This window comes from Lathyrus oleraceus, chromosome 7, assembly GCF_024323335.1.
Source record: "Lathyrus oleraceus cultivar Zhongwan6 chromosome 7, CAAS_Psat_ZW6_1.0, whole genome shotgun sequence".
Classification (NCBI taxonomy): domain Eukaryota; kingdom Viridiplantae; phylum Streptophyta; class Magnoliopsida; order Fabales; family Fabaceae; genus Lathyrus; species Lathyrus oleraceus.
The window spans coordinates 204369864-204395237 of record NC_066585.1 but is presented as its reverse complement, the minus strand read 5'-3'; the positions used below and the strand labels follow the sequence as shown (position 1 = coordinate 204395237).

Genomic DNA, 25374 nt, shown 5'->3' with positions numbered 1-25374 from the left:
TTAGACAACTGCAAAGACATATTTTTGGTATTTTAGTTAGTAAAAATGTTACTATACAAGTATGATATAATCGCAAAGTTCTTGGTGATCTCTCCCAAAACAAACCCAATGAAAGAGGGGTAAGGAGGATACCAAGGTATGATCCCAATGCTAATGCTTATGATTGAATGCATGAGGGATCTTAGGGTCAAAATTGGGGTCTTACACTGGCTATTATGAAGCATATGAAGAAAAGTGATGTTGTTTCTTCAAAGGTACCTCTCTCTGTTATATGTACCAATTCTTATTAACTTGAGCACTATATTGTCATCACCGAGATGGATAACCCTGAAGTAATCAAGAATTTCATCAAATAGGCGTTCAAGGAAGGAAAAGTCATCAGATACAAAGCTATTTCTAATAAGCCTGCTGATGTATTTAAAACTTCTAATAAGAGGAAGTAGGTGGCTTCAGTTATTCTAAAGGATGTTCAAAAACCCTTTAAGAAAAGAGCAATTTATCGGAAGGAGAATGAGAAGGAAATTGAAGAAGTTATTGCATCCACTGAGCTTATGCCTTCTAAAACTAGAAGTGGAAAGTCTCCAAAGAAGGTTGTTTTTGTTTCTGTGATTTCAGAACTACCTTTAAAGAAGAAGAGATTGAGGAGGAAGAAGAATAATATGAAGTTGGTGTGTCCTTTATTAAGAAAAAGAAAGATGCAAATGACACTGCTCATCATTAAACTTATTCTTCTAATCTTGAATCAGAATATGATGAAGCAAGTTTTGAAGCTCACCTTGGCCTCAAATCCTTTGACCCTAAACTTGTCATCATTAAACCTATTTCAGATATTCCTATTCGAACTTTCTCTCCTCAAAACCAACTTTCTGACCAAACATGTTCGGCTTTTGAAGCTGGACATGTAACCCTTGTCCAACCTGAAACTAACTCCCAAACAGAAACTTAACCACCATCTTAGCCTTCACCCCAGCATCTCTTCATAGAGAACCTAGCCGTGTTCATATTCAACTTTTAGATCAAGTTGTATCTGAACTTCAGAGTAAAACTGAATAAGTTATTCAAAATCTATCTCTAGTTCAATTTGCTTCTAAACCTAGAGTTGAGTATGAATAAATCCCCTTTGACCACCTTTACCCCGAAGTCTCCCTAAAATTACCTGACCTTACAAACCAATCTTCTCAAACTTGACCCTCTCATACAAAAACTTCATCCCTCTCACAAACTATCCAAACCAACATGGATGTAATCAAAAATATATTTTTAGATAAAGTACAGAGTCTGGTCAATGAGAGACCTTTTGAATCTGACCTAGTAGCATATTCTACTAAGTGGAATTGTCCCCAGAAAAAGGATTCTCTCCAGACCATTATTGCATTAGTTATTCAAAATCTAAAGGATGTCACTTCAGAGTCTATTGCATCCTCCTGTTCTAGGAAAGATCTTGTTGAGAAGAACCTGGATTTTGTTGTTGTTACTTACTAAGCCATGGTTGTCAAGTCAAATGAAATGGATGAAATGATGATGTCTATGGATGCTAGACAAGACATCATAGGTTCAGATCTTAGAGCTATTTTGGATCTTCTGAAGAAACCTTAAACTTAGGATCTAGAACCCATTTTTTTATTTTCTTTGTTAAACTGATTTCTTTATATATGACTTTACTTTCTTTATTTTTTTTGCTTGTCATTTTTTTATATGCATGCTTATGTGTTTTACTCTAAGTTATACTTTTCTAGGAATCATTTTTTCTTATCTGATAATTGTTAGAAATAATCTTTGCTTTCTTTGAGTTATTTTTTGGATGAATTATTTCTGAAAAATCTCTTGGATGATTAACACATTCAAATGGAACAACTAATCAAAAAAATCATTGCAAATAAGGAAATTGTTTTCATTGATTATATGGAAAGAGTACAAGATTTATGGGATTACATAAGTTTGTTTGGAGCAGAACAATAATCCCTAAGACTAAAAGAATCCTCCTAGTCAACAACACACTCCTCACTTCTTTCATCTAAGTCATAGTAAAAAATATTCCTTGGCACCCTTTTATTCTTCTTCTTCAACTTCTTATGATTCTTCTTATGCTTCCTTACCCTCAGAGCATCCCTTACAGCAGCCAAACCATATGGTTGGGCCTCCTCACTGGACTCTTGAAGGTGTTGTACCGTAGTAATAATTTTTCTCACAACACCGGCCTCTGTCGATATAGTGCTCTTAGCCTTCTCTGATGGAGAACTCATGTTGCTAGGAAGATAAGAATAGTTGGTTGAAAAGATGAGAAGTATGTCTATGAAGGTATAATTTATAGAGGAGGTTGAGTGACTTGTACGTTGCGATTTGGAAGTTAAAACGTATATTGATTTAATGCTTGTAATAATTACTTTTGATGGTTGATATTCTTGAATGACATGTGGTTGTCTTGAGAAATGCATAAATATTTCAACAATTATAGATGTTTCTCTCTATCGGGAAGAGCAAAGGTTGTTCTTGCTATGTGTTATCAAAATTCATTTTTTCCCACATAATTTTCTATTCCTAGATATTTTTGTCTTCTTCTATGCTCACATGTTCGATCTTACTTTTTGTTGATGACAAAAAGGGGATAAATTCATGGGAGTATTTAAGATGTTTAAAAGTATTTATTGAATGTTCTGAAGTTACCTGAACCCTAATTATGTTGATATTGCTTTTATTTGAATATTATTTTACAAAAATAAGTTATATAGGACTTAGGGGGAGCTTACAAAACTCAATCTATGGACTATTAGACTCAAGGGGAGCTTACAAACCTCAGACTCTGATGTTGTAAACTGACCAACCTTGGTTGCAAGATGATATCGTTGCACGATGATTATTGAAAGGATAAAAGAAAATATGAATTGGGGATGAAAGAAGATATTAGGGTTTTTAGAGAAAAGGGAAGAAGAAGAAGAATTTTTGCAGAGTTTCTCTCTGCTTTCAAACTACAATATTATTCACATAATGTGTTATTTACAATGATAGGGTACATCCCTATTTATAAGTTGAGATTGCTTACACACCAAGCAATCTCCAACTAACCTAACTAACTCAACTAAGCAATAACAAATAAAGCTAAGTCTAAAGTTTCTGTTGAAGACACACTTCTTACGATATTTTGACAACTAATATAGTTTTGACACGTAGAGCATTTCAACAACAACAGACTCCATCAAAAGTGTTTCTTTGACACAAAGAATTATACTTTAAACATTTGGATGTTTCCTTTAATCATTGAATTCACCTCAAAAAAACTAAAATTCATATAAACCTTTTTCAACAAGTAAAACAATAACACTTAAATATATTTAGGGTTAATTTTAAGCAACATTGTACTCAACATTAGCCGTATAATTCCCCAAAATAATAATAAGAATGCAAACTTGAAAATATACATAAACACAACAACCCAAATAATATCAACTCATTACACCAACTATATAAAATTTGAGGGAGAGTGTTGAAGCTCTTATTGTGAAATACCTTACATAACAAGTTATTGAAGTTGCACCATTATTGATATGTATCATACACAGAGAATCGTGACTATTGTAAAGTAAGTTATTTTTGTTTGCAATTTTGTTATAGTTACTTAGTATCCCTACCTATACTATAAATGCACAAGCCGTAACTAACTTGAGATTTGATTCAATGAAAATAAACACCTTCGTTTCATCTTTTCCATTGAATTCTCATTTTTTGTAATTTCCATCATGATAATTGAAAACATCATGAGTATTAAAATTCAAAAAGGTTTTACAAAGAAATGGAAAATGAAAAGTTACATGGAAAACGACTTGACATAAGTTTTGAAGTTGCTAAACTCTTAAAAGGCTAATTTTATGTTTTTGATATAGGGAAGAAAACCAAATACCTTGAATGAAGTTTAGAAGATGCTAAACTCTTGAAAAGGCTAATTCTATTTTTTGATCCAGGAAAGAAAACCAAATTTCCCATAAAATGGCACACAAGTGAGAGAATTACCTAATGCACCCACACCCTCGTGAAAAATTGAAAATACTCCTAGATTTCGGAGATACACTTCTGGACGTACCCCAAATACATCAAATACATACGAAAGTGAACCAAGGCATCATTTTGTAAAAAAAAGTCCAAAAAATATATTTATGGAATCCATAAATACATTTCCCTATAATTTATTTATACTAAACTAAACAAAAAGTGTTGAAGTAGTAGAACTTATACCTCAAAAACGACTTTGGAGAATCGAAGCTTAACATGAAATTTGAACAACATTGACATGCATGATCTAAACCTAACAACGAAATCCATGAAGCGACGAAGAGAGCGAGCCTTACGATTACAATGCTCTAACAGAAAAAAGTTAAGTTTGAAATTTAAAAGAATAAATAATGTTTGAAAGATATAAAAAATGAAGAAGAAGACGAAGAGAATTAAGAAACTTGAATATTAATTAAATAAGTAATTAATTAATGATTCAAATTAAGTAAGAAGTTGAGATGCTTGAAACTTGGTTCTTAATACTACTAATCTCTTCTTTTTTTTGTTAAACTAAATTGGAGAAAAATAAGATATTAACATAGGAAAGGAAGAAATAGAGGAAGCTTAAGTGAGAAATAAATAATAATTGGGTACAAAGTGCTTGGATTTTATGTTTATGTTTTTATTTGAATATGGTAAAAAAAATCATCGAAAATGTATTTTTGAATTCTGAAAATATATTTCCGGACTTTTTTTACAAAATGAACGGGTGATTTATTTACGCATGTATTTGGTATATTTGAGATGCATTCAAAGATGAATTTCCAAAATCAAATGGATATTTTCAAATTTTAGGGTGAGATTAGTAGTACTGGTTATGAGAGAGCCAAATAAAATAAGGCCAGAAGATTACATTGTGTAATTGTTGATTAGGCCCCAAAAAACCTTCTTCTTAATTAATAAGGGACTACTCTTTCCACCATTACATGTGCATATCACATCCTTGAAAATCTGAAACTATCCTTCAGGTGTTCGGAGATGCATCTCTGGGCGCACCCAAATCACATCCAAAATGTGATATTCTGAGATCCACCACATTTTTGACCAAATTGTGGTCTAGAGACGCATCTCCGTATGAATATTTGGTGTATTTTGAGATGCATATACGAAATGTCCCCTGAAAGTTTTTGAAAACGTGGTAAATACAAATGGGGGTTTATTTCGGAGATGCATCTCTAGAATCATCTCTGAATCATACCAGAACAACAATATTGTCCAAACTTTTAATTTTTGTGAGGTAAACTTATATTAACTAATATTAACATAAAATCAAAATAAAATTTAGTTATATTAAAGTTAAAGGAGGATGAAAATTCATACATAAATAAAAAAAGTTAAGATAATTCATACATATAATACATTGAAAATTCCCAACAAAATAATACATCCCAATATAAACTACTAGGTATGTCTAACCTCTTGCCTCCTCCGCCGCCTATACTGCATGTCATTCCGTAACTCGAAAACCATGCGCTCCACTAGGGACAATTGAGGACTGCAATTCAGAAAGAGTCCTGACTATGTAGTAGAGTCTAGGGATAATCAATATCTTTCTTTCGTGGTTAATCATTTCCAAACAATCATGCTCCTGAAATAAGAAAACATAATCGTTATGGATTTAATTAGTTGACAATATATGTATTGAAAAAGAAAAGAAATATACCTCTCCATTTCAGACATGCCTAAAACATACTCATAATTATAAAGTAAGGAGGTGTCATATGGCCCTCTTGAATAACTCTCTAACGGGGCATCCTGGTCGGATTTCTTCTGGGCTTTAGGGGCTTCAGGGTCAACAGGGGTCTCATGATCCTTGGATTCTACTGCATCATATGCCTGAGATGTCTGGGAGAGTCGGCTATGAGAACCAGACGACCGGGCATGAAAAGTAGATGCATAATCAAACGGGTTATGATTAACTCATGGTCTTGTGGTCCTCGTTGCGGCCCTATCACGTCGTACCGATGCGGTTTGAGACACACGTTCAAGCCTAATCCGACCACTGTTGTCTTCATCTATTGCACATGTGTTATAAAACAAAGACAAATATCAACAACATGCCTAGAGAAAATCACCAAATGTCCCAATTTATTTACTGAGTCCAATCCGGAGATGCATTTTCTAAAACAATGTAGAGCAAATATGGAGATGCATCTCCGGAGAAAACTGCAATTTTTCTCCCATGACAGCAACCCATTTTATGCCCCAACAGTTCTAGAAAACCCATTGCATGTTGTTCTAACCTACCAAATTTGTTTACATTACTATCTAAGGTGCCTAAAACAGCTAATGTATCCTAAAAAACTGACTACAAATCAAAACACAAAAAGAAAATAAAATTAGAAAAACTTACCAAAATATAATTGATTGATGAGAAGAAGATGTTCTGATGTTATGGATGATGGAAAGAAGGATAAAGAGTTTCACTGATGATTCAATGCAATGAATAGATGCTTCAATGGTTGGGGAAAGAGAGAGAGAGAGAGAGAGAGAGAGAGAGAGAGAGAGAGAGAGAGAGAGGTGAAATGTTATATTTTTAGAGCTTTTTAGAAAATGAAGGAGGAAGAGGGAAGGATTCTGGCGCATGTCATGAAAGAAAAACGTTCGGAGATGCTTCTCTGGACCACCAACATGTTTCTGAATAAATAGTGTTTATGGAGATCCAACTTCAGACACACTTTTAATACATACAGATGTGCATCTTCAAACTAGATTTTAACGTAAAAAGAGTATCTCTTCAATCTAGTCTGAGAAATTGTGAAAAAAGGCACGTCTGAATATGCATCTTCGGACATTATGGATATTAATAACTTTTCACAGTGGCGTGGGAGGACCAGTAAGGATGGAAAGAGCATTTCCTAACTAATATAGTTTTGTGTAAAAAACAAGAAGTTGATTTTTTTTTAACGAATAAATTGTCTTTGTTTTCATGTTATCTCATATATTATAAAATAGCTTATGCCAATATAGAGCATGTTTGAATGAGTTTTAATTTTTAAAAATTATTTTGTAATTTTTTTTAAATTAAAAAATAAATATAAATATGTTTGATAATCTAATTTTTGAAAATTATTTTAAAGTTGAAAAATATTATAAATTGTTTCAAATAAATATTTTTTAAAATAGTTTTGTAAAACTATACTATAAAATAAATTTAATGATTTTAAATTTTAAAAAATCATTTTTCAAAACCAAATCAAACCTGGCTTACTATTCTCCCTAGTTTTGTGATATTGATACTTATGTATTCAAATTAATCTTTTGGACGTTGCCCTTAATCATTGGATACACCGTTGACAAAAACTAAAGTTCATTTAAACCTTTTTCAACAAGTTAAAAAACAACACAAATGTTATTAAGGCTAATTTTGAGCAACATTGTACTCAAGATTAACCGTACAATTCACCAAAACAACAAAAAAAACGCAAACTTATAAGAAAAACATAAACACAACAACCAAGACAATGCCAAATTATTACACGAACTATTAAGCACGAATGGCAAGAATATCATCATTATGCTCTTCCATAAGCTTCCAACTCCCATCAGATTGTTGAACCATACCCTTATTCTCAACTACCCTCCAATTTATAGGAATATCATATTCATCTTTTAAGCCATCGTTACTTTTGTTAACAAGTGCAATATCACGATTCACCTCCAAATTAAACCCTCCTTTACTCCCTTGTGTTCCCGCAACTCCATGCAAATAAACCTCCATGTTATGTGCACTAACCCCACTTTTCAAGAACTTAGATTTTCTTGTATCGATCAACAACTCTTCTCCCACTGCATAATAGACAAGTAAGAGACTTTTCGGAACAACATCCGTTTCATTTCGAATGACCAATGCTCTCAAATCTTTGAAGTCAGAGAAAATCTTTGCAAAGCTTGAGTTTCCAACACGAGGTGAAGCAAACGGAAAGGCTGTAACTGGACATGCTTTTTGAGGTTGATCTTTAGGGATGTTGAATTTGTTAGCAACTATGTCTACAGCATTTATGGTTGCAAGTGCAGCACCTAAGCTGTGTCCGGTTATCGTTATGCTAATTTCTTCATCTTTATATAGCTCCACAAGTCTTGTAATCTCGCTTAGAACCTTTATATTTTTTTTATCACAATAAAAATAATTTAAAAACAAAACTAAATATATAAAGATATATACGTATGTGTAAAACTATATAATTACCTGATTTCTGGCACTTTGTAAAGTGAGATTTTCTGAAGTATAAAGGGAGTAAAAACCATTGTGTAATTGTGCACGAGATTCAGTGCCAAATATTAGTGGAGCAGGATCCAAATCCAAATGGAAATTGCTAACCCATTCTGAACCTTGAATCGTTCCTCTCCAAGCAACAACTATGTCCCTTCTCCCTAATGCTATTTTACCTGTTAAATATAGTTAAAATTTGTTAAAAACAGTTACAAATTAATTAGTATCTACACGAACTCTGTCACGGACACCAGAACATCACAGATCATATATACTACAACACGGTAATATCAAAAACATAGGATACCGATATTTTTCAATAGCGATAATATCAAAAACATTAGATACCAATACCGCTGATTGTAAAGGAGTTAGAAATATTTTAAACATAATTAGTGTCTTTAATTATTTATTAATAATTTTTTTATGTTTAACTTTATGGGTAAGGTTAACTTATGTCCCAAGAGCACAAGTTAAGAGATAAATAAAGTAAAAAAATCTTGGAATTTGCGCGGTGAACTTAATAGAAAGTCATAATTAATGATTCTATTGTTTTTTTCAATAAAAAATTTCCATTTATGGGTTTCTTAACTTATAACTTTATATATATATATATATATATATATATATATATATATATATATATATATATATATATATATATATAAAAGATTTGTCCATTAATGTAAAGGATTTGTTTAAGCAAAGAAAAATCACATCTTTTAAACACTTATCTGAATTATTCGACTCTTGATGTATGAGTGTTATACGGATCTCTCATACTGATTTAAAAAATGTCAAAATAAAGAAAGCAATTATATTTTTAGATATTTTTCTGATTTTTCCGACACTTATCTGACTTTTTTAATATCCATCATTCGAGTATCATATAAATATCAGACACCACCGTGTGTGGAATAATGTGACACACCTGCTCGAATCCTAAAGGCATCTATATGTTTCTTAATAGGTTAGTATTAGTTGCAAAATAGTTATAACTTATTAGAAATGACATGAATATTACCTTCATCAGTGGCAACAGCAACATACCCTATCCAATTTGACTCCATGCTCCAAGCATCCTTTGAAAATGACCTCAAGAGAAAGGATTCACTATCACCTGCTTTGGATGTTGCATAGATATACTTTGTGACAGAATACTTAAAAGGATTATCTATTTCCAAATGAACCTTGGAAAAGAAATCCCTTTTAGAATAAAGACAATTACCAGCATACTTAGATAACTTTTCAAAGTTGAAAGCATCATATGTAGCTTGAGCTAATTGTCCATAGTGTAAGACATACCTACGAAGGTCAATGTTTAATGGATCTAATAGACTTTTCCACTTACTTTGCCCACTAAGTTCTCTCCATGTTCTTGCTATGCTACCCATCTTTAGGCTTAATATGTGATATAATTATATAATAACTCAATAAGTATGTATGCTTAGGCTTGATACATTTGCTCACTTTATATACACACTCCAACATGTAGACCTATCATCATGTTTAAAATTTTGTTAATTGGGATTAGCAAGTCTCACCTAATACGTTTTTTAATTAATAAACTATGTATCCTGCCAGCTAATGCATTGTCTAATCCCTCAAGTTAAGTATAAGACTAAACAGATGGAAAATTTGTCTCTAGTTATTTTTTTTTGGCTGCATTCTAAATAATGGAACTTAAGTTCAATAATCACTAGTACTAAAACTCCTAAGACTATAATTAAACTAAAGAAACATGTCATTTTAAATTGTATGTGTTTTAAGAAGTCTAGCCACGAAACTCACACAAACATAAATATAAACAGCCCTTTGATAAAACAATATTGCTACATAAAAATTCATTTTAAAATTACTAAATAGATTTATTGTTTCTTTTACAAATAAGTTCTTAATTATTAGTATCACTATTAATTAAATGGAATTTTAAGTATATCTATAAATAGATACATTAACTACATCATCAACTTTTCGTAATAAAAATGAAATATGCAATAGATATTCAAATTTACAGATAGAGAAAATATTCAAGATACTCAAATATGTAGTAGATTTATTAGGATCATTGTGTCTGATATGATGTCTTAGTGGATCCTTTTTAGAGATGGGTCTGATAACTGTCATATTATCCTTTGTATTCGAAGTTATGGGGGTCAAAAACTTTTAGATTCAACCATCAGTGATTATCTGTCATTTTATTGAGGTGGTTTATTCTAATTGGTCTAACTCTAGTTCTTTGGATTTGAAAATGTTTGTTCTTAAAGATAAACTACATTGAAAGGGGTGTCAGAAGTTTAGAATAAGGAAGTATTTAGTAATATGACTCACCGTATTGATACTCTTTGAAAAGAGATTAAGAAACTATACTTGAAATTGAAATTGGATCAAGGTGTTGCCTTCATTCTTATTCTTATATCGTAGATAGGACGAGGACCATAACGAATCTCTAGTCCTCGTTTAGAGTCGGAGACTCTTAATTGACCCAAAAATCTTAGGTGTTTGAATGATATGGAAGCCAATATAGGACTTTTTCATGCTTGGGTCAAGAGTAGGAACAATAGATTATATCTTGGCTCTTAATGTTAAAGATGTTTGGGTGGAAGGTGTGGTTTAGATTAAAAGGAGGTTACGAGATTTTTCGCAAATCAGTTTAAGGAACCTCATTCTAATCGACCTCATTTGAATGATGTCGGTTTGTGAAACTTATCTCTAGAAAATCAGCAGGCTTAAACCTCACTATTTCTTCTCATAAAGATTAACCTGAAAGTCTCTCAGTGTGATCAAAATAAGATTATGGGCCTAATAAGTTCAAATTTTCTTTTTTAAGAGATTTTAGCATCTTCTCTTGGAGAATCTAGGGCATTTGTTTGAGTAATATCACTGCATGGAATTTCCCCCTCATAGTTTTTTCTCCTTTTTGTCACTCTTATCTCCAAAGCTGAGTCTTCCTCTAGCTTAAGGGACTTTAAACTTATCTCTTTGGTTAGATCTTACTATAAGATGGTGGCAAAAGTGTTGGAAGCTAGATTAGTCAAGGTTACAGATAAACTCGTCTCATCAAACTAACTTGTTTTCCTAAAAGGGAGGATTTTGGTTAATGGGGTAGTTGGTGTAAAAGAATTGTTTAATTTGACTAAGAGAACAAATAAAGAGTGTCTCATTTTCAAGGTGTGTTTTGAAAAGGGTTATGACTCTATTATTTGATTTTTTTGTACTATATGTTTATTAGATTTGGTTTTAATGATAAGTGGTATTCTTGGATGTGTGCTTATGTGTATGTAGGGAATCTAGGTATATTGGTCAATAATTCTCTGACTCACAAGATAATTACTTAGAGGGGTTTGAAATAAGGAGAACCTTTAATTTTAGTCTTCTTATCAATTGGTTTGTGGAGTTGGATCGCTTCACAAGCTTTAGGATTGGTTCTTCTAACTTAGTCATCTCTCATCTATAGTAACTTAATGACAATCTAATCTTATCTAGGCGTTGATAGAGAATCCATGGACTTTTAAAGTTATCGTTGAGATTTTTGAGCTTGCTTATGGCTTTTTTGTTAATTTTGCTAAAAGTAGTTTCATAAGGGTTAATGTTGACCCTCAAATATTTTGACTTAGCAAGTAACTTCCTTAATTTCTATCACCAAACCCTTCCTTTCAAATACCTTGGTCTTCCGGTGGTAATTCATCTCTATAGGCTACTTGGTAACCTTTAATTTATTTGCTTTCTAAGAACATGTTTTCTTGAAGTAACATATAAGTTAGCTGGGGGGGGGGGGGGGGGTTGTATAGTGATTATTCATAATTTTGTGATGACTGTAAATTTCATCTTCTTCTTCTCTTTTATTTATATGTATGTTAAGGTTTGACAAAGGATTTTCAATATTCATAGGAAATTCCTTTGGGGTGGGGGTGAGCGGTAGAGTTAAGACTCCTTGGAACAAATGGTCAGATGTTTACAAATTGAAGCAGAAAGGCGGCATTAGTGTTCATAATCTCTGCTTATCTAATCTAGCCTTACTAGGTAAGTGTCGGTGGAGGTTAATCTCACGTGTTTCTAGACTATTAAGGGACATCCTTTTAGTTTGATATGAAATTTAGGTTATTTCTTCCTTCTTAGGGGATAGGTCTTCTAGGCTTTGGGCTTCTTCTACCTGATGATCCTTCTAATTTGGTATGTCGATAGCATGAGGCGCAACATGGGGAATGGTATGCTTACCTCTTTCTAGGATGACTTGTGGGTAGGTTATGTTCCACTTAGAGTTACGTTTCATATACTTTATCTTATTTAGGTCCAAAGGGTGTGTGGTTAAGGTTGGAGTCTAGAAGGATGGGGATGTGGTTTGGAATTTAGAGAGAGACTGTTGGTACTAGTGTCTTGGGGAGGTGTTGCATATACTTTTTTTCTACCTACAAAACTCTTTTCGAGGTGAATTATGGTATTATTAACTTTGCCAATAGTTCGGTGCAATTTGGCTCCCTCAAAATGTTGGTCTTCTCTTGGAAACTCCTCCTAAATAAAAATGCAGCAACAAAGAATTTGTTTAGGCGTCAGATCATTCTTGACCAGGATGTTATTTTTTTGTAGGTTTTGTGATGGGTCTGCATAGTCTTTCTCTCATTTGTTTGTTACTCATGATGTGGTGGCAAAGTTGTTGTATATGATTTTTCTGTGAATACACTACTACAAAAAAACACTTTTGTAATAACATATTACTACGACCACTTAACCAACCGAAGTAATATATGTTCATTAGGCGCCTTTCATTTTTTTATTTGTAAATAACACATAACCATGGCTCATTTTAACAATTGCTATGATATGTGAAGCATTGACACGCTTCAAATCCCCATACCTACAATTTTATACTTTTTTTCCATTAAAAAAGGGTGTTTTCCCTTGATTTATATTTTAAAATAAAAATTAAACACTTTTCACCACAGGAAATAGCAAGAACTGTAGTTAAATCTTATGACATTGCACTATGGTTGTTTTTATCAACCGTAATGAAATATATTACCTATAAAATCTAACTAACATCGGGTCAGAACGATCTATGCTCCGAGAAAACCCTAATTTCTCTCACCTTATCCGAGTCTCTCAAAATTCCAACATAACGTATCCAACTATTATGAGTCAAGGAAAGTTTTCACGAATTTTTGCAAGACGTGACAAGTAACTCATTTCTTTGTCTTTGTTCTCCATAAACCTTTTCAATGAAAGGTATGTTCGCGAAATATTTTATGAGTTAATGTTATTGTTGTTTAAAATAATTCTCTTATTTTTCCTGTTTTATAGTTCAAAATATAGTTCAAAATAGGTATGTTGATGTTTTTATGGAGGTATGTTGTTTTTTTGTTAAGGTAAAGTTGTTATTGATGTTAATGTAAGTAATTTTTTGTGTTGAGAATAAAAAGTGTGAGTAGTGTGGGGAAACCCCACATTTGTTAGAAATATGGAGACTTGAGCATTTATTAGTGGGAAAATTCACACACATATCACCTTAAGGTTTTTCATGAGTATGTGGTGTGTCTCTTACAAAGGTGTGTTGCTCATAATAAAAGTCCCAAAAATAAAAATGCTTCCTCGTGTTGAACCCTGATTTGTAATCCTAACAATGGTATCAGAGCAAGATTCGAGTGCAGGGACCGACTCACTTGTATCGAAAGTATCCCCACATGGTCTTGGGTAGAGTGTCCCGTTGAAGAGTGTCAATGGTGGTACAAGTGTATGTGAAAAATAAAAGAGCTTCCACTTTAGAGGGAGCATTGCGGATAGACTCACACTTGAGGGGAGTGTTAAGAATAATAAGTGTGGGTAGTGTGGGGAAGTCTCACATTGGTTAGAAATGTGGAGACTTGAACATTTATAAGTGGGAGAACCCGCACACCTATCACCTTAAGATTTTGGATGAGTATGTGGCGTGTCTCTCACAAAGGTGTGTTGCTCATAATAAAAGTTCCTAAAACTAAAAATATTCCCTCATGTTGACCCTCGGTTTGTAATCCTAACATTTTATTGATAAATGATGTTGTCTGTGTTATTTTAGACTTTTTTTTGTTGAAGTATGTTGATGTTTTTGTTGATAAATGTTTTTGTTTGAGTTATTGTTAATTTTATTATTTCTAGATGGCAACTTTCATTTTGTTCAACCAACATATCCTTAAAGACGAGTTTATTATATCGTATGTGGTTTGAGTGTTTTACCAACCCCTCATTGAATATATAACTTTTTAAATTGAATTAGAAAATAATAATATAAAAAATTAATTTATGTTAGAAAATTACTTTTACTGATAAATGTTTTAGGATCTTTCTTCATCCCGCTATCGTATCTCACTCTTTGACAGTTAGAATTGGTTTAATGTTTGTAGTTCTTCAATCAACAATTCATTTTTACGAGTTCATTTTCTAAAATATTATTAATACTTTTCAGAATAAACTAGTAGAGAAGGAAGTGTTGGTTGAAGAATTATAAGCATTGAACCAAATTCTAACAGTAAAAGAGCGAGATGCAGATAACGGATTGTAGAAAGCTCGAAAAACATTTATTAGTGTAACTTGTGTTAGAACAAGATTTGGTTCTGCATCTCTACCTTGTGTTTTGATGATAATAATGTTGTATTTGTGTGAGAATAATTTTGGTACCCTAATGGTTTGTTATTGTGTAGCTTTAACAATTAGTTCTGATTTTAACGTCATCAGTTTCTAAACATTATGTTCGAAACTCCGCTTTTGCGCTAATCATGAGAAGTTCTGAAATATATCAAGTCGGTGCTACAATGTTCTTTCTACTTCTGTGCTGATTCACTCTTGAGAAGTTTTTGAAGAGACGTCAGATTATTGCTGCAACGTTCTCTCCATTTCTGCTTGTGGATATGATTCTGATCATCAAGCTTCTGAAGAATGGAAAGTTTTTGAAGTTTTGATACCTAGCTGAAGATTATGAAGATTGCAAGCCAAATGTTGAGGTTATCAAGGTTTTGCCTAAAGATTATGAAGATACTGAAGATCTAAAGCCAGACTGCTGACACTGTCAAGGTTCTGATCAAAGATTCTAAAGTTTCTGAATCCAGCTGTATGTTTCTTCATTTCATGCTTCATCAAATTTCATCAGAAGCCAATGAACTTAATGATAATATCAAATGGGTACGTGATCAAATAGTATATAGTACAAATTAAATATTCCTTCCACTACCTGATATTATGGGCAAGGACAATACTATGCATCACACATGTCATTGAATTTGTGGGCGAAGGACAATACATACTATCACTCATTTCACCTATCCAACAGTGGTCATCCGCTCTATTTGGTATCCCTATTTTTTCCTCCAACTGTCTCTTTTCTTATGCTATATAAGTTGAACTTATAGACTTGAAGAAATGTTGAAGTGCTACAACATTTGAGAAGTATATTTCTTTGTGAAAAGCTCTCAATTTTGTACATAATTTTTCTTTAAGTGTTTGTAATTCATTTGTGTAAAATCTTATTGAGTAAAAGTATCTTGTAAACATACAAAACATTATTCAAACTGTTTATTTGATTTTCCTTAAGGAGACTAGGGTGTAGTCAGATCCTTGAGAACACATAGAAGGTTATCCTTTGTGATTATTGTAAGTAGTTGATTATAGTGGATTAAGTCCTTGTGTATAAGGCAAAATCACCCTTGGAGGATGGACTGAAGTAGCTTTGAGTTTCAAGCAAACCAGGATAAAAATACTTGTGTTTTTATCTCTTTGTTATTAACATTTGAGTGGTCTTCTTGAGTTGAGTAAAAGCTTTTGTTTTTAAAACCCAATTCAAACCCTCATTTCTTGTGTTTTTCAAACCTTCAATGGGCATCAAAGCTCCAGTTCTGATTGTGATAAAAGTTTTATCAATACTTCACCGTGTTTAGTATCGATCCAGTTTGTGTGAGAAATAATGGCTTCTACTAACACTGCTAATGTTGTTAGCAACAATGAGAGAGATCACTACAGTGTTAAACCCCGCATCTTTCATGGTTTGATTATTGGAAAGATAGAATCAAAAGTTTCTTTCTTGGTTATGATATTGATATCCGGGATCTTGTAATCGATGACTACATTCACTGAGTTAATGCTGAAGGAAATAATATAACAAGAAGTGCTATGACAGATCAACAAAGGAAGGATTTAAAAAATCATCATAAGGATAGAACTATATTGGTAAATGGTATCTCTTATACTGAGTATAAGAAGATAACAAATAGAGATTCTACCAAATCCATTTTCGACTCTCTGAGGATGACTCATAAGGCGAATTCTCAAGTAAAGGAGACAAAGGTCTTGGACCTAACCCAGAAGTACGAGGCATTCAGAATGGAAAATGATGAAACCGGTGGGACTATGTTCTCAAGATTTCAGATGCTTGTTACAGGACTGAAAGTTCTGGATAAAGGATACTCTACAGCTGCTCATGTCAATAAGATAATCAGAAGTATGCCTAAAAAATGGAGACCTATGGTAACTGCTTTGAAGCTAGCAAAGGATCTTAATAGTATTAGTCTTGAAAAAGTTGTTAGTTCTTTAAGAATACACGAAATTAAACTTAAGGAAGATGAACCTCATAAGCAAGGTAAATCTGTTGCTTTAAAGCCTAAGCCTGAGAAGATAAGAGCTTATCAAGCTGAGGAAGAATCAGAAGTTTCTGATGAAGACTCAAAAGATGATGATGAGCTGCCTCTGATTTCAAAAAGGGTCAACAGACTCTGGAAGCACATGCATAATGGTCAAGGAAAGTTCAGAGGAGCTAGAAGGACTGTTAGTCATTCTGATTCTTCGTCTGGACAAAAGAAGTAAGGTTCTGGTAAAGAGGTTATCTATTTTGAGTGCAAGGAGTTAGACTACTACAAAAGTGAATGTACTAAGCAGAAAAGGACAAAAGGCCTAAGAAGAATTTTTCTAAAGGCAAGAAGGGGTTGATGGCTACATGGGACGTCTTAGAATTAGAAGAAGAATATTTTGACGAGGAAAAAGCCAACGTTACATTGATGGCAACAACATCAATTCCATAAGGTTTTGAAGAACCAGAAGATAAGGTGTTGTCAAATTTAGAATCAGACTCCGATTCTTAAGAGGTATTTTATAATCTATCTCATTTTGATTTAGAGTCATGTCTCTCTGAAATACTGGAAAAGTACCATATTCTTCAGAGTAAGTATAAGGACCTTAAACAAGTCCAATTAGTTGCTTCTGAAACTCGTAATGAGCTTGAGAAATATATTTCTTCCCGAAATTAAAAATTACTTTCTTTAGAAAGTATCAACTTTGCTTTGAAAAGTAAAATTTCAAAACTAGAGGAAGAAATAGTCTCAGAAGCTTCTGATACTGATTGCATCATCAGATATGACAGAGCATTCCAGTATTCTTTGGATAAAAGGATAGATAGAAGAAAAATAGATTCTTTGATATATGGATTTAGAATAAATGGCAAGAAATGTTTAGGTCGTATAGAAACTTTAAAATCTGACGAAAGCCAGAAGGTTAAACTGAAACCTCTCTATGAGCATTTCGTGTCTGCTGGCACTGAGCTTGATTTTTCTACATAGAAACCTACAAAGGGTAAGAACTCGGTTCTGAAACCTAAATATCATGCACAAATTCCTCGTGATTATCCTTCTTTAGAAGGACCCAAAGTTGTAAGAAACTCTGGGAAAACTAACAAAAGAGGACCCAGAAAGTGGGTACCTAAGGATAAAATAATTTATGTTGCAGACATCCTTAGCAGCTCAGTTAAAACACCATGGTACCTGGATAGTGGATGCTCGCAACATATGACGGGAAAAAGGTCTATGTTTCTAGATTTGGAACTTAATCATGCAGGCTTCATTGGTTTCGGAGGAAACCAAAAAGGAAATATCATTATTGGAACCATTGGCAACAGTAAACTTCCTTCTATTACTAATTTTATTTTGGCTGATGGTTTGATGCATAATTTATTATGTATTAGTCAACTTAGTGACAATGGTTATGATATCATTTTTAATCAAAAGTCCTGTAAGGTTGTTAATCAGAAAGATGGTACAATCTTGTTTAATGGAAAGAGAAAGAATAACATTTATAAAATCAGACTTTCTGATCTTGAGGATCAAAATGTTAAATGCTTAATGCCTGTCAATGAGGAGCAATGGGTATGGCATAGACGTTTGGGTTATGTTAGCATGAGAAGGGTTTCTAAGCTAAATAAGCTTGGATTAGTCAGAAGCTTACCCAACCTGAAGTTCTCTTCAGATGCTTTTTCTAAAGCATGTCAGAAAGGCAAGTTTTCTAAAACATATTTCAAAGCGAAAACTATTGTTTCTACCTCTAGATCATTAGAACTTCTGCACATTGATTTGTTTGGTCTAGTGAAAACTGCCTCTATCAATGGTAAGAAGTATGGATTGGTCATCATTGATGACTATATTAGTTGGGCATGGGTAAAATTCTTAAAACACAAGAATGAATCACATTTTGTGTTATTTACCTTCTAGTTACTAGTGCAAACAGAGATGGGATGCAAAACAATGAATTCAAAAATAAACATTTTGAAAATATTTTTGATGCAAATGGCATTTCCCATGATTTCTTTTGTCCTATAACTCCACAGCAAAATCGGGTTGTAGAAAGGAAAAATAGGACTTTGCAAGAAATGGCATGCACCATGATCCAAGAAACTGACATAGTTAAGCATTTCTGGGCAGAAGCAGTTAACACAACTTGTTATATTCATAACAAGATTTCTATTAGACCTATTCTGGATAAGACTCCCTATGAATTATGGAAGAATAAAAAGCCAAACATTTCTTACTTTCATCCTTTTGAATGTGAGTCTTTTATGTTGAACACTAAAGAGAATCTTGGCAAGTTTGATTCTAAAGCACATAAGTGTTTATTGTTAGGATATTCTTAACACTCTAAAGGCTACAAAATCTTTAACATTGAGACACGAATTATCGAAGAATCAATTCATGTTAGATTCAATGATAAGTTTGACACTTAAAAGTAAAAGCTAGTTGAGAAATTTGCAGATTTGAAGATTAACTTCTCAGAATCTGAGGATAAAGACTCAGAAGGAAAAGCAAAGGACGTTGAAGAAAAAGACTCAGAAGCGACTCAAATAGAAGCCACTATTGGTTCAACGCATCGGAAGAAGAGTAGATCAAGAACCTCTCATTTTAAAGAATTGATTCTGGAAGATAAAGATGCTCCAGTAATAACTTGATCTTCATTCAAACCTTCTGAAGAAACCCTTTGGGTTTGGTATCTTTGATAGAGCCCACAACTATTGATGAAGCTCTTCTGGATAATGAATGGATTATGGCTATGCAAGAGGAATTAAATCAATTCACCAGGAATAACGTTTGCGATCTTGTTCAGAAACCAAAGTGTTTCCATGTCATTGGAACCAGATGGGTTTTTAAAAACAAGCTCAATGAGAAGGGAGAAGTCGTTAGAAACAAGGCTCGACTGGTAGCCCAAGGTTATAGTCAACAAGCAGGTATAGACTATACAAAAACCTTTTCTCCAACTGTCAGGTTAGAGTTCGTCTTTTAATTTCATTGCAGTAAATCATAACAGCATCCTTTATCAGATGGATGTTAAGAGTGCATCCTTAAATGGATACATTTATGAATAAATGTATGTGCACCAACCCCCTGGTTTTGAAATTTCTCAGAATCCAGATTTTGTTTTTAAACTGAAAAAGTTGTTATATGGTCTGAAACAAAGAATTGTTGAAAGAGCTGCAGGAAAATCGAAGAGTGATGTGGCTTTGCAGGCTCAATCAACAAAAGAAAGGAAAGGCAAAGGAATCTAGAATGGAAAAAAAAGGAAGAGGAGGCTACAACAATTCGACTGTTGAAATCAGCAAGAAGGAAACTGGTTGAATCAAAGAAACCCCTAGAACCAAGGCAACCAAAGAGGTGGTGATGCATATAGAGGAAGAGTTGGTGGTCGAAAGCCAAACAAGATTCACATTCAGTGTTAGAATTGTCAGAAGCATGGTCATTATTCTAGTGATTTTCCAGAAAAGTAGAAGAATCAAGAAACTGATGCAAAGCTGATGAAACATGAAGAAGAAGAGATGTTGTTGATGGTTACAACAAGAGATGAAGAGAGATTCAAGGACCAATGATACTTGGATTTAGAATGATCCCCTCACATGTCTGGAAGGAAAGATTGGTTTGTCAACATAAACCCCTCAATGAAGAACATGGTGAAATTTGAAAATGACAATACATTTGTTGCTAAAGGTGTTGGTGATGTTCTGATTATGAGGAAAGACGACAAGAGGTCAGTAATTTCAAATGTGTTGTACATACCAGGCATGAAGAGAAATGTGCTCAGCATAGGGAAGTTAGCCGAAAAGAACTACAAGGTGTCGATCAAAGACAAGATGATGAAAGTTCTCAACTCAAATGGAAGGTTGATCTTAAAAGCTCCAATGTCTCAAAATAGAACCTTCAAGATTGAGCTTAATGTGAGGGAGCATAAGTGCCTCACAACAGAAGCCATAAGAGATGAATGGATATGGAATTGTAAACTTGGCCATCTAAATTTCAAAGACATCAGAGATTTGAAGAGAAGAAATTAGGTTTTAGGATTACCAGAAATCGACATTCCAAACGAAGTGTGTGAAGAATGACTACATGCGAAGCAGCACAAGAACAACTGCAGTAAGGATCCAGGAAGTAGGTCGAAGGCAATTCTTGAAGTCATATACTCTGATGTATGTGGTCCTATCCAGGTGGATTCGGTTAGAGGTAACATATACTTTGTTACATTCATAGATGATTTCAATCGAAAATTATGGGCTTACCTGATCAAGAAGAAAAGTGAAGTGATCGAGGTATTTTCCAAGCTTAAATCTTTGGTCAAAAGACAAAGCGGTCAAAAGCTCAAGATTATGAGGATTGATGGTGGTGGAGAATATGTGTCGAAAGACTTCAGCGTATTATGTGTGAAAGAAGGGATTCTGCATGAGCTGCTTCCACCCTACACTTCACAGCAGAATGGAGTCACAGAAAGGAAGAATAGAACCATCATGAATATGGTAAGAAGTATGTTGAAAGGCAAGCATCTACCCAAAGATTTATGGGGAGAACTTGTGTCGATTGCAACATATATCCTGAACATATGTCCGACGAAGAAGCTATAAGGAATCACACCAGAAGAATATTAGTTTGGTGTCAAGCCTAGCTTGAGTCTTCTGAAGGTGTTTGGATATATAGCACATAAACATGTGCCAGATCAGTTGAGAAGAAAACTTAATGAAAAGTCGAGTCAGATGATCCTGATAGGATATCATTCGACTGAAGGATACAAGTTGTTCTACCTAGTGAACAAGCAAGTGATGATCAGCAGGGACGTGACCATAGATGAGCTTAAGGAATAGGGTTGAACTGAGAATGTTAAGAAGGATTCAGTGAGAATCTTATGTGGTGAACCTGTAGGATAATTGCCATCTAAGGCGCAGCGGAATTTAAAAATTTCTCCATTTAGTGATCCTTACGAATGGGCATGATCAGTGATAGAATCTTTACCTCTTGTGGCGATCACGAACGTTGAACGATGACAACGTCTCTACTCAGTCCACACGAACGGATTCCTTCAATCGCAGTGCTAGCTGTTATGAATGAAGGCTTTGAGTGAGAGAAAGAGAGATACGAAATTCCAACTCTTCAGTTGTGTTGTATTCCCATACAATGCTTCTGCACAAGAGTTCTATTTATAGAACCACTTGTGTGAGCTTCAAGCCAAAAAGCCCACTTAAGTGTATTTTGGCCCATATCTCATAATATGCCAAAATCACTTAAGTATTTGGTACCTTACAAAATACTTCGTATTCTACTTAAGTACACCGTACCTTACGATGTTCCTTAGTTACTCTATCTCTCATCAATCCGTCCTTTGTGTGTGACCCTATAGGTTTTCGCGACGTTGGCAATTATATTAAATCACACATTTAACATAATAAACAGTGAGCGGTATCTAGCAACACATCACTGCTACCCAAGACACGAAAATGTCATGTGATTTGACAAAACCTCCTGAGATAATAATTATGTGTATAATTACCCCTTTGCCCTTATGTCTATATTGAACACAAGGTATAGACCGTGTCATCCTTGTCCAGTTCAATATTGGGCCCATAGACATTTATCCTATTACGCAGGATGGGCAAATTCCATCTAGGTCACTCATGTCCCTCAGCATGCTTTGTGGAGTACCCATCAACTGTCTTTATGGTCGTCCAGTTACGGACAACGTTGGATCAGCAACAAAGCACTCGACTCTACATCTAGGGTCCATAGTGGTTTCAGGTCGAAGAGTGGTATACACTATTATCACCATGAGAATAACTTATGACACTTTGCATAACTTTCTATATAGTATTCTCATAGCGGGTCAATCCGGTATAAATATTACTCTTAATATTCATACCTATGTTTAAGACTTGATAACTCTTTATCCATGATCCATGAGATGTGATCATCAGTCTACAAACATAATAGTCTCAATGCTTTAATGTTATCCCACTTCACAATAAAGCTCGACTACGGATACTTTAAGAATAGTGTCCTTATTGTAATACCCCAAAATTTACCCTTCAATTTTCCTGAAAAAAAAAAAAAAAAAAACGAAAAAAAAAAAAAAAAAACGAAAAGAAAAATAAATAATAATTTAATTAATTAATTAATTAATTAATTAATTAATTAAATAAAATAAATAAATAAAATATAACAAATTATTTTGGACTTGGGTCTCCCTCATTTGAGCCCATTACCCACGAAAATCAGTCTATAAATACTGAAGTTTCAGTAGAGGAAAACACACTTGGAGTTACACTGGGAGATTCACTGGAGAAAGAAGGAAGAGAAGCAAAACCCTGAGGAAAAGATAGTGAGAGAAAAGCCAACAGAGTTCAGAGCAACCTCCAAACCCTGAAAGGAACTCAACTTGTAAACCTCACGGGCGCAACTCAATCAAGCTCTCCAATCAGGTTTGCCCTATATCCATCATCTTTATGCCTTTTATTTGAATGCTCTAAATGTATGAGGTATTATGGGTGAATTTGATACCTTTTTGTGAGTCTTTTGTGAATTTTGATGGAATTATTCATGTGTTTACATTTTGATTTAGGGGCAACTCTGGGTTACCCTATTTTGTTTATTCTAACCTGTCTTGTGTTTCCATGGCATTGTTTTCTCTTGATTTCATCCTGCTGCTCTAACCCTTTGTCGAGTTTTGTGAGGGCTCACATGGCTTTCGCAGAGACACTCGCGTGGTTTCCCACTTTATTTGTGGGATACCCCCTGGAGTTTTATTCTGATTATTCGTGTTGACTGATTTCCTTTGACGGTCCAGCTGGAGACATTTCAGGGTTTCTTGCCCCTTTAACTGCTATAGCTTCGGATCTTTATCCGTGTGGTAATTTTTTCCCTTTCTCATACTTTATCGCTTTCTTAGCTGGAAGACCTCGATAGGAGGCAATGTTTGAGCCCCTTGGTGGCATTTTACTTTGAGATACATGTTTTGTGTTTTGTATTCATATCCCTGCAGGTAGCGCGGTTCCTTCGTCAAGGACTGCCTTTTTGCCCTCGAGCATCCCAAACCCTAAAACCCAAAGCAACATGTTTACTCCTTCTACTACAGGCGAGTAAGTCTCCAAAGGTCGAGCATCCGGTAGATTGCGTAGTAACGTTGTTCGTCCAAAACCCAATCCATAACCCCGTAGTTAGCCAAACTACGGCTTGCTCTGATTCTCATTCCAGATGAGATACGTAGGCATAAGACGCGATGTCTTAGCGAGCACACATCCCCCAACCCATAGGTCAGCCGAGCTACGAAGACTCTGATTCTCATATTCAGATGAGATACGTATGCAGTGGATGCAACATCCGCGCGAGTCATTTTCATTTAACCCTTTTTTTTGTTTTTTTTAGCAAACAGCATAAGATAAACCCACACCCTTTAGACAAAAACTACAAAAGTGGATCCCGTAGAGTACTACGGATGCGTAGGGGTGCTAATACCTTCCCTTCGCATAACCGACTCCCGAACCCAAGATTTGGTTGCGAGACCTTGTCTTTTCCTTTCCTTTTTCAGGTTTACTTCGAGCGTTTCCTTTCCCTCCTTTGGGATGAATAACGCACGGTGGCGACTCTTCTGTCATTCTCTTTCGCCGGTTGTTTTTTTCGCACACTGTATTTTTCAGGTTGCGACAGCTGGCGACTCTGCTGGCGACTTTAAGAAGTTGACCTCTTGCTGGTCCATCTTCCCTAAGCGAGTCCCTCCTAGCTTTTGTAGTTTGTTTGTTTATTGGGGGTTCATGCTTTTGTACAGTTATTTATTTACCTGCTTTACCTTATTACATTGTGTACATATCATTGTTGTATCTGTTTCTGTTGGCTGGCTGCTTGGTGATCTTTGTGAGATGAGTTCTATACCCGAACTCGAGTGCACTTAAGATAGGAGAATGGCATAGTCCTGTCAACTTGTGTGGAGTATTCCTTAGCGAGTTGACTTGCAAGCCCATTCACTTGGTGGAGGTCATGTTGAGATCAATAATGTCACATAAGTAAGTTGTGGTTAGACATTACTTGTTCCAATATAGACCTAAGAAGCCAAGGACCTTAGTTTACCTAACCCATCTTGGCTTATTCGTAGGACGTAGTGCGAAAGTCGTTCAAGTGTAAGATTTGATACGATTGTTACGCGATACTACACTCATAAGAGTCTCTCTTGAGAATATTGTTGGAATACGAGTAGTCGTTCCTCTAATAATATCCGAAAGATGGGATTATGACTATGGGAACCTTTTTGTAGAACATGTTTGGCAGGTTTAAACCTTAGTACACTCCTTTTGGGTGGTTCTTAACCTAAACTCCATGCTCGTGACTTGCGACAAACCCTTGATTCATGGTTGATCCGATCAGGTATCCTTAATATCAATGAAACTCGGGTGTTGATAAGGTGTAAACCATAATCCGCCAAAATGGGTGGTTGATATTAAGGATAACATGATCCATCCCATGACCTTTGTTTGGTGTGCTCTTAATTTCTCTCCAGACAGTGCAACCTGACAGATGTTCAAGCAGATACATCAATCC

The 25374-nt window shown here is 34.4% G+C and overlaps 1 protein-coding gene across 1 annotated transcript; it reads right to left on the bottom strand.

Annotated features, from left to right (window-relative positions):
- Nucleotides 1–7342: 7342 nt before the first annotated feature.
- Nucleotides 7343–9730, bottom strand: LOC127107076 (phospholipase A1-IIgamma). Its single transcript, XM_051044349.1, has 3 exons — nt 9282–9730; nt 8234–8433; nt 7343–8143 (listed from the first exon to the last, which is right to left on the bottom strand). Exons 1-3 carry the CDS (start codon nt 9649–9651, stop codon nt 7532–7534), a joined length of 1182 nt encoding a protein of 393 aa, XP_050900306.1. The 5' UTR covers nt 9652–9730; the 3' UTR covers nt 7343–7531.
- Nucleotides 9731–25374: the final 15644 nt, after the last annotated feature.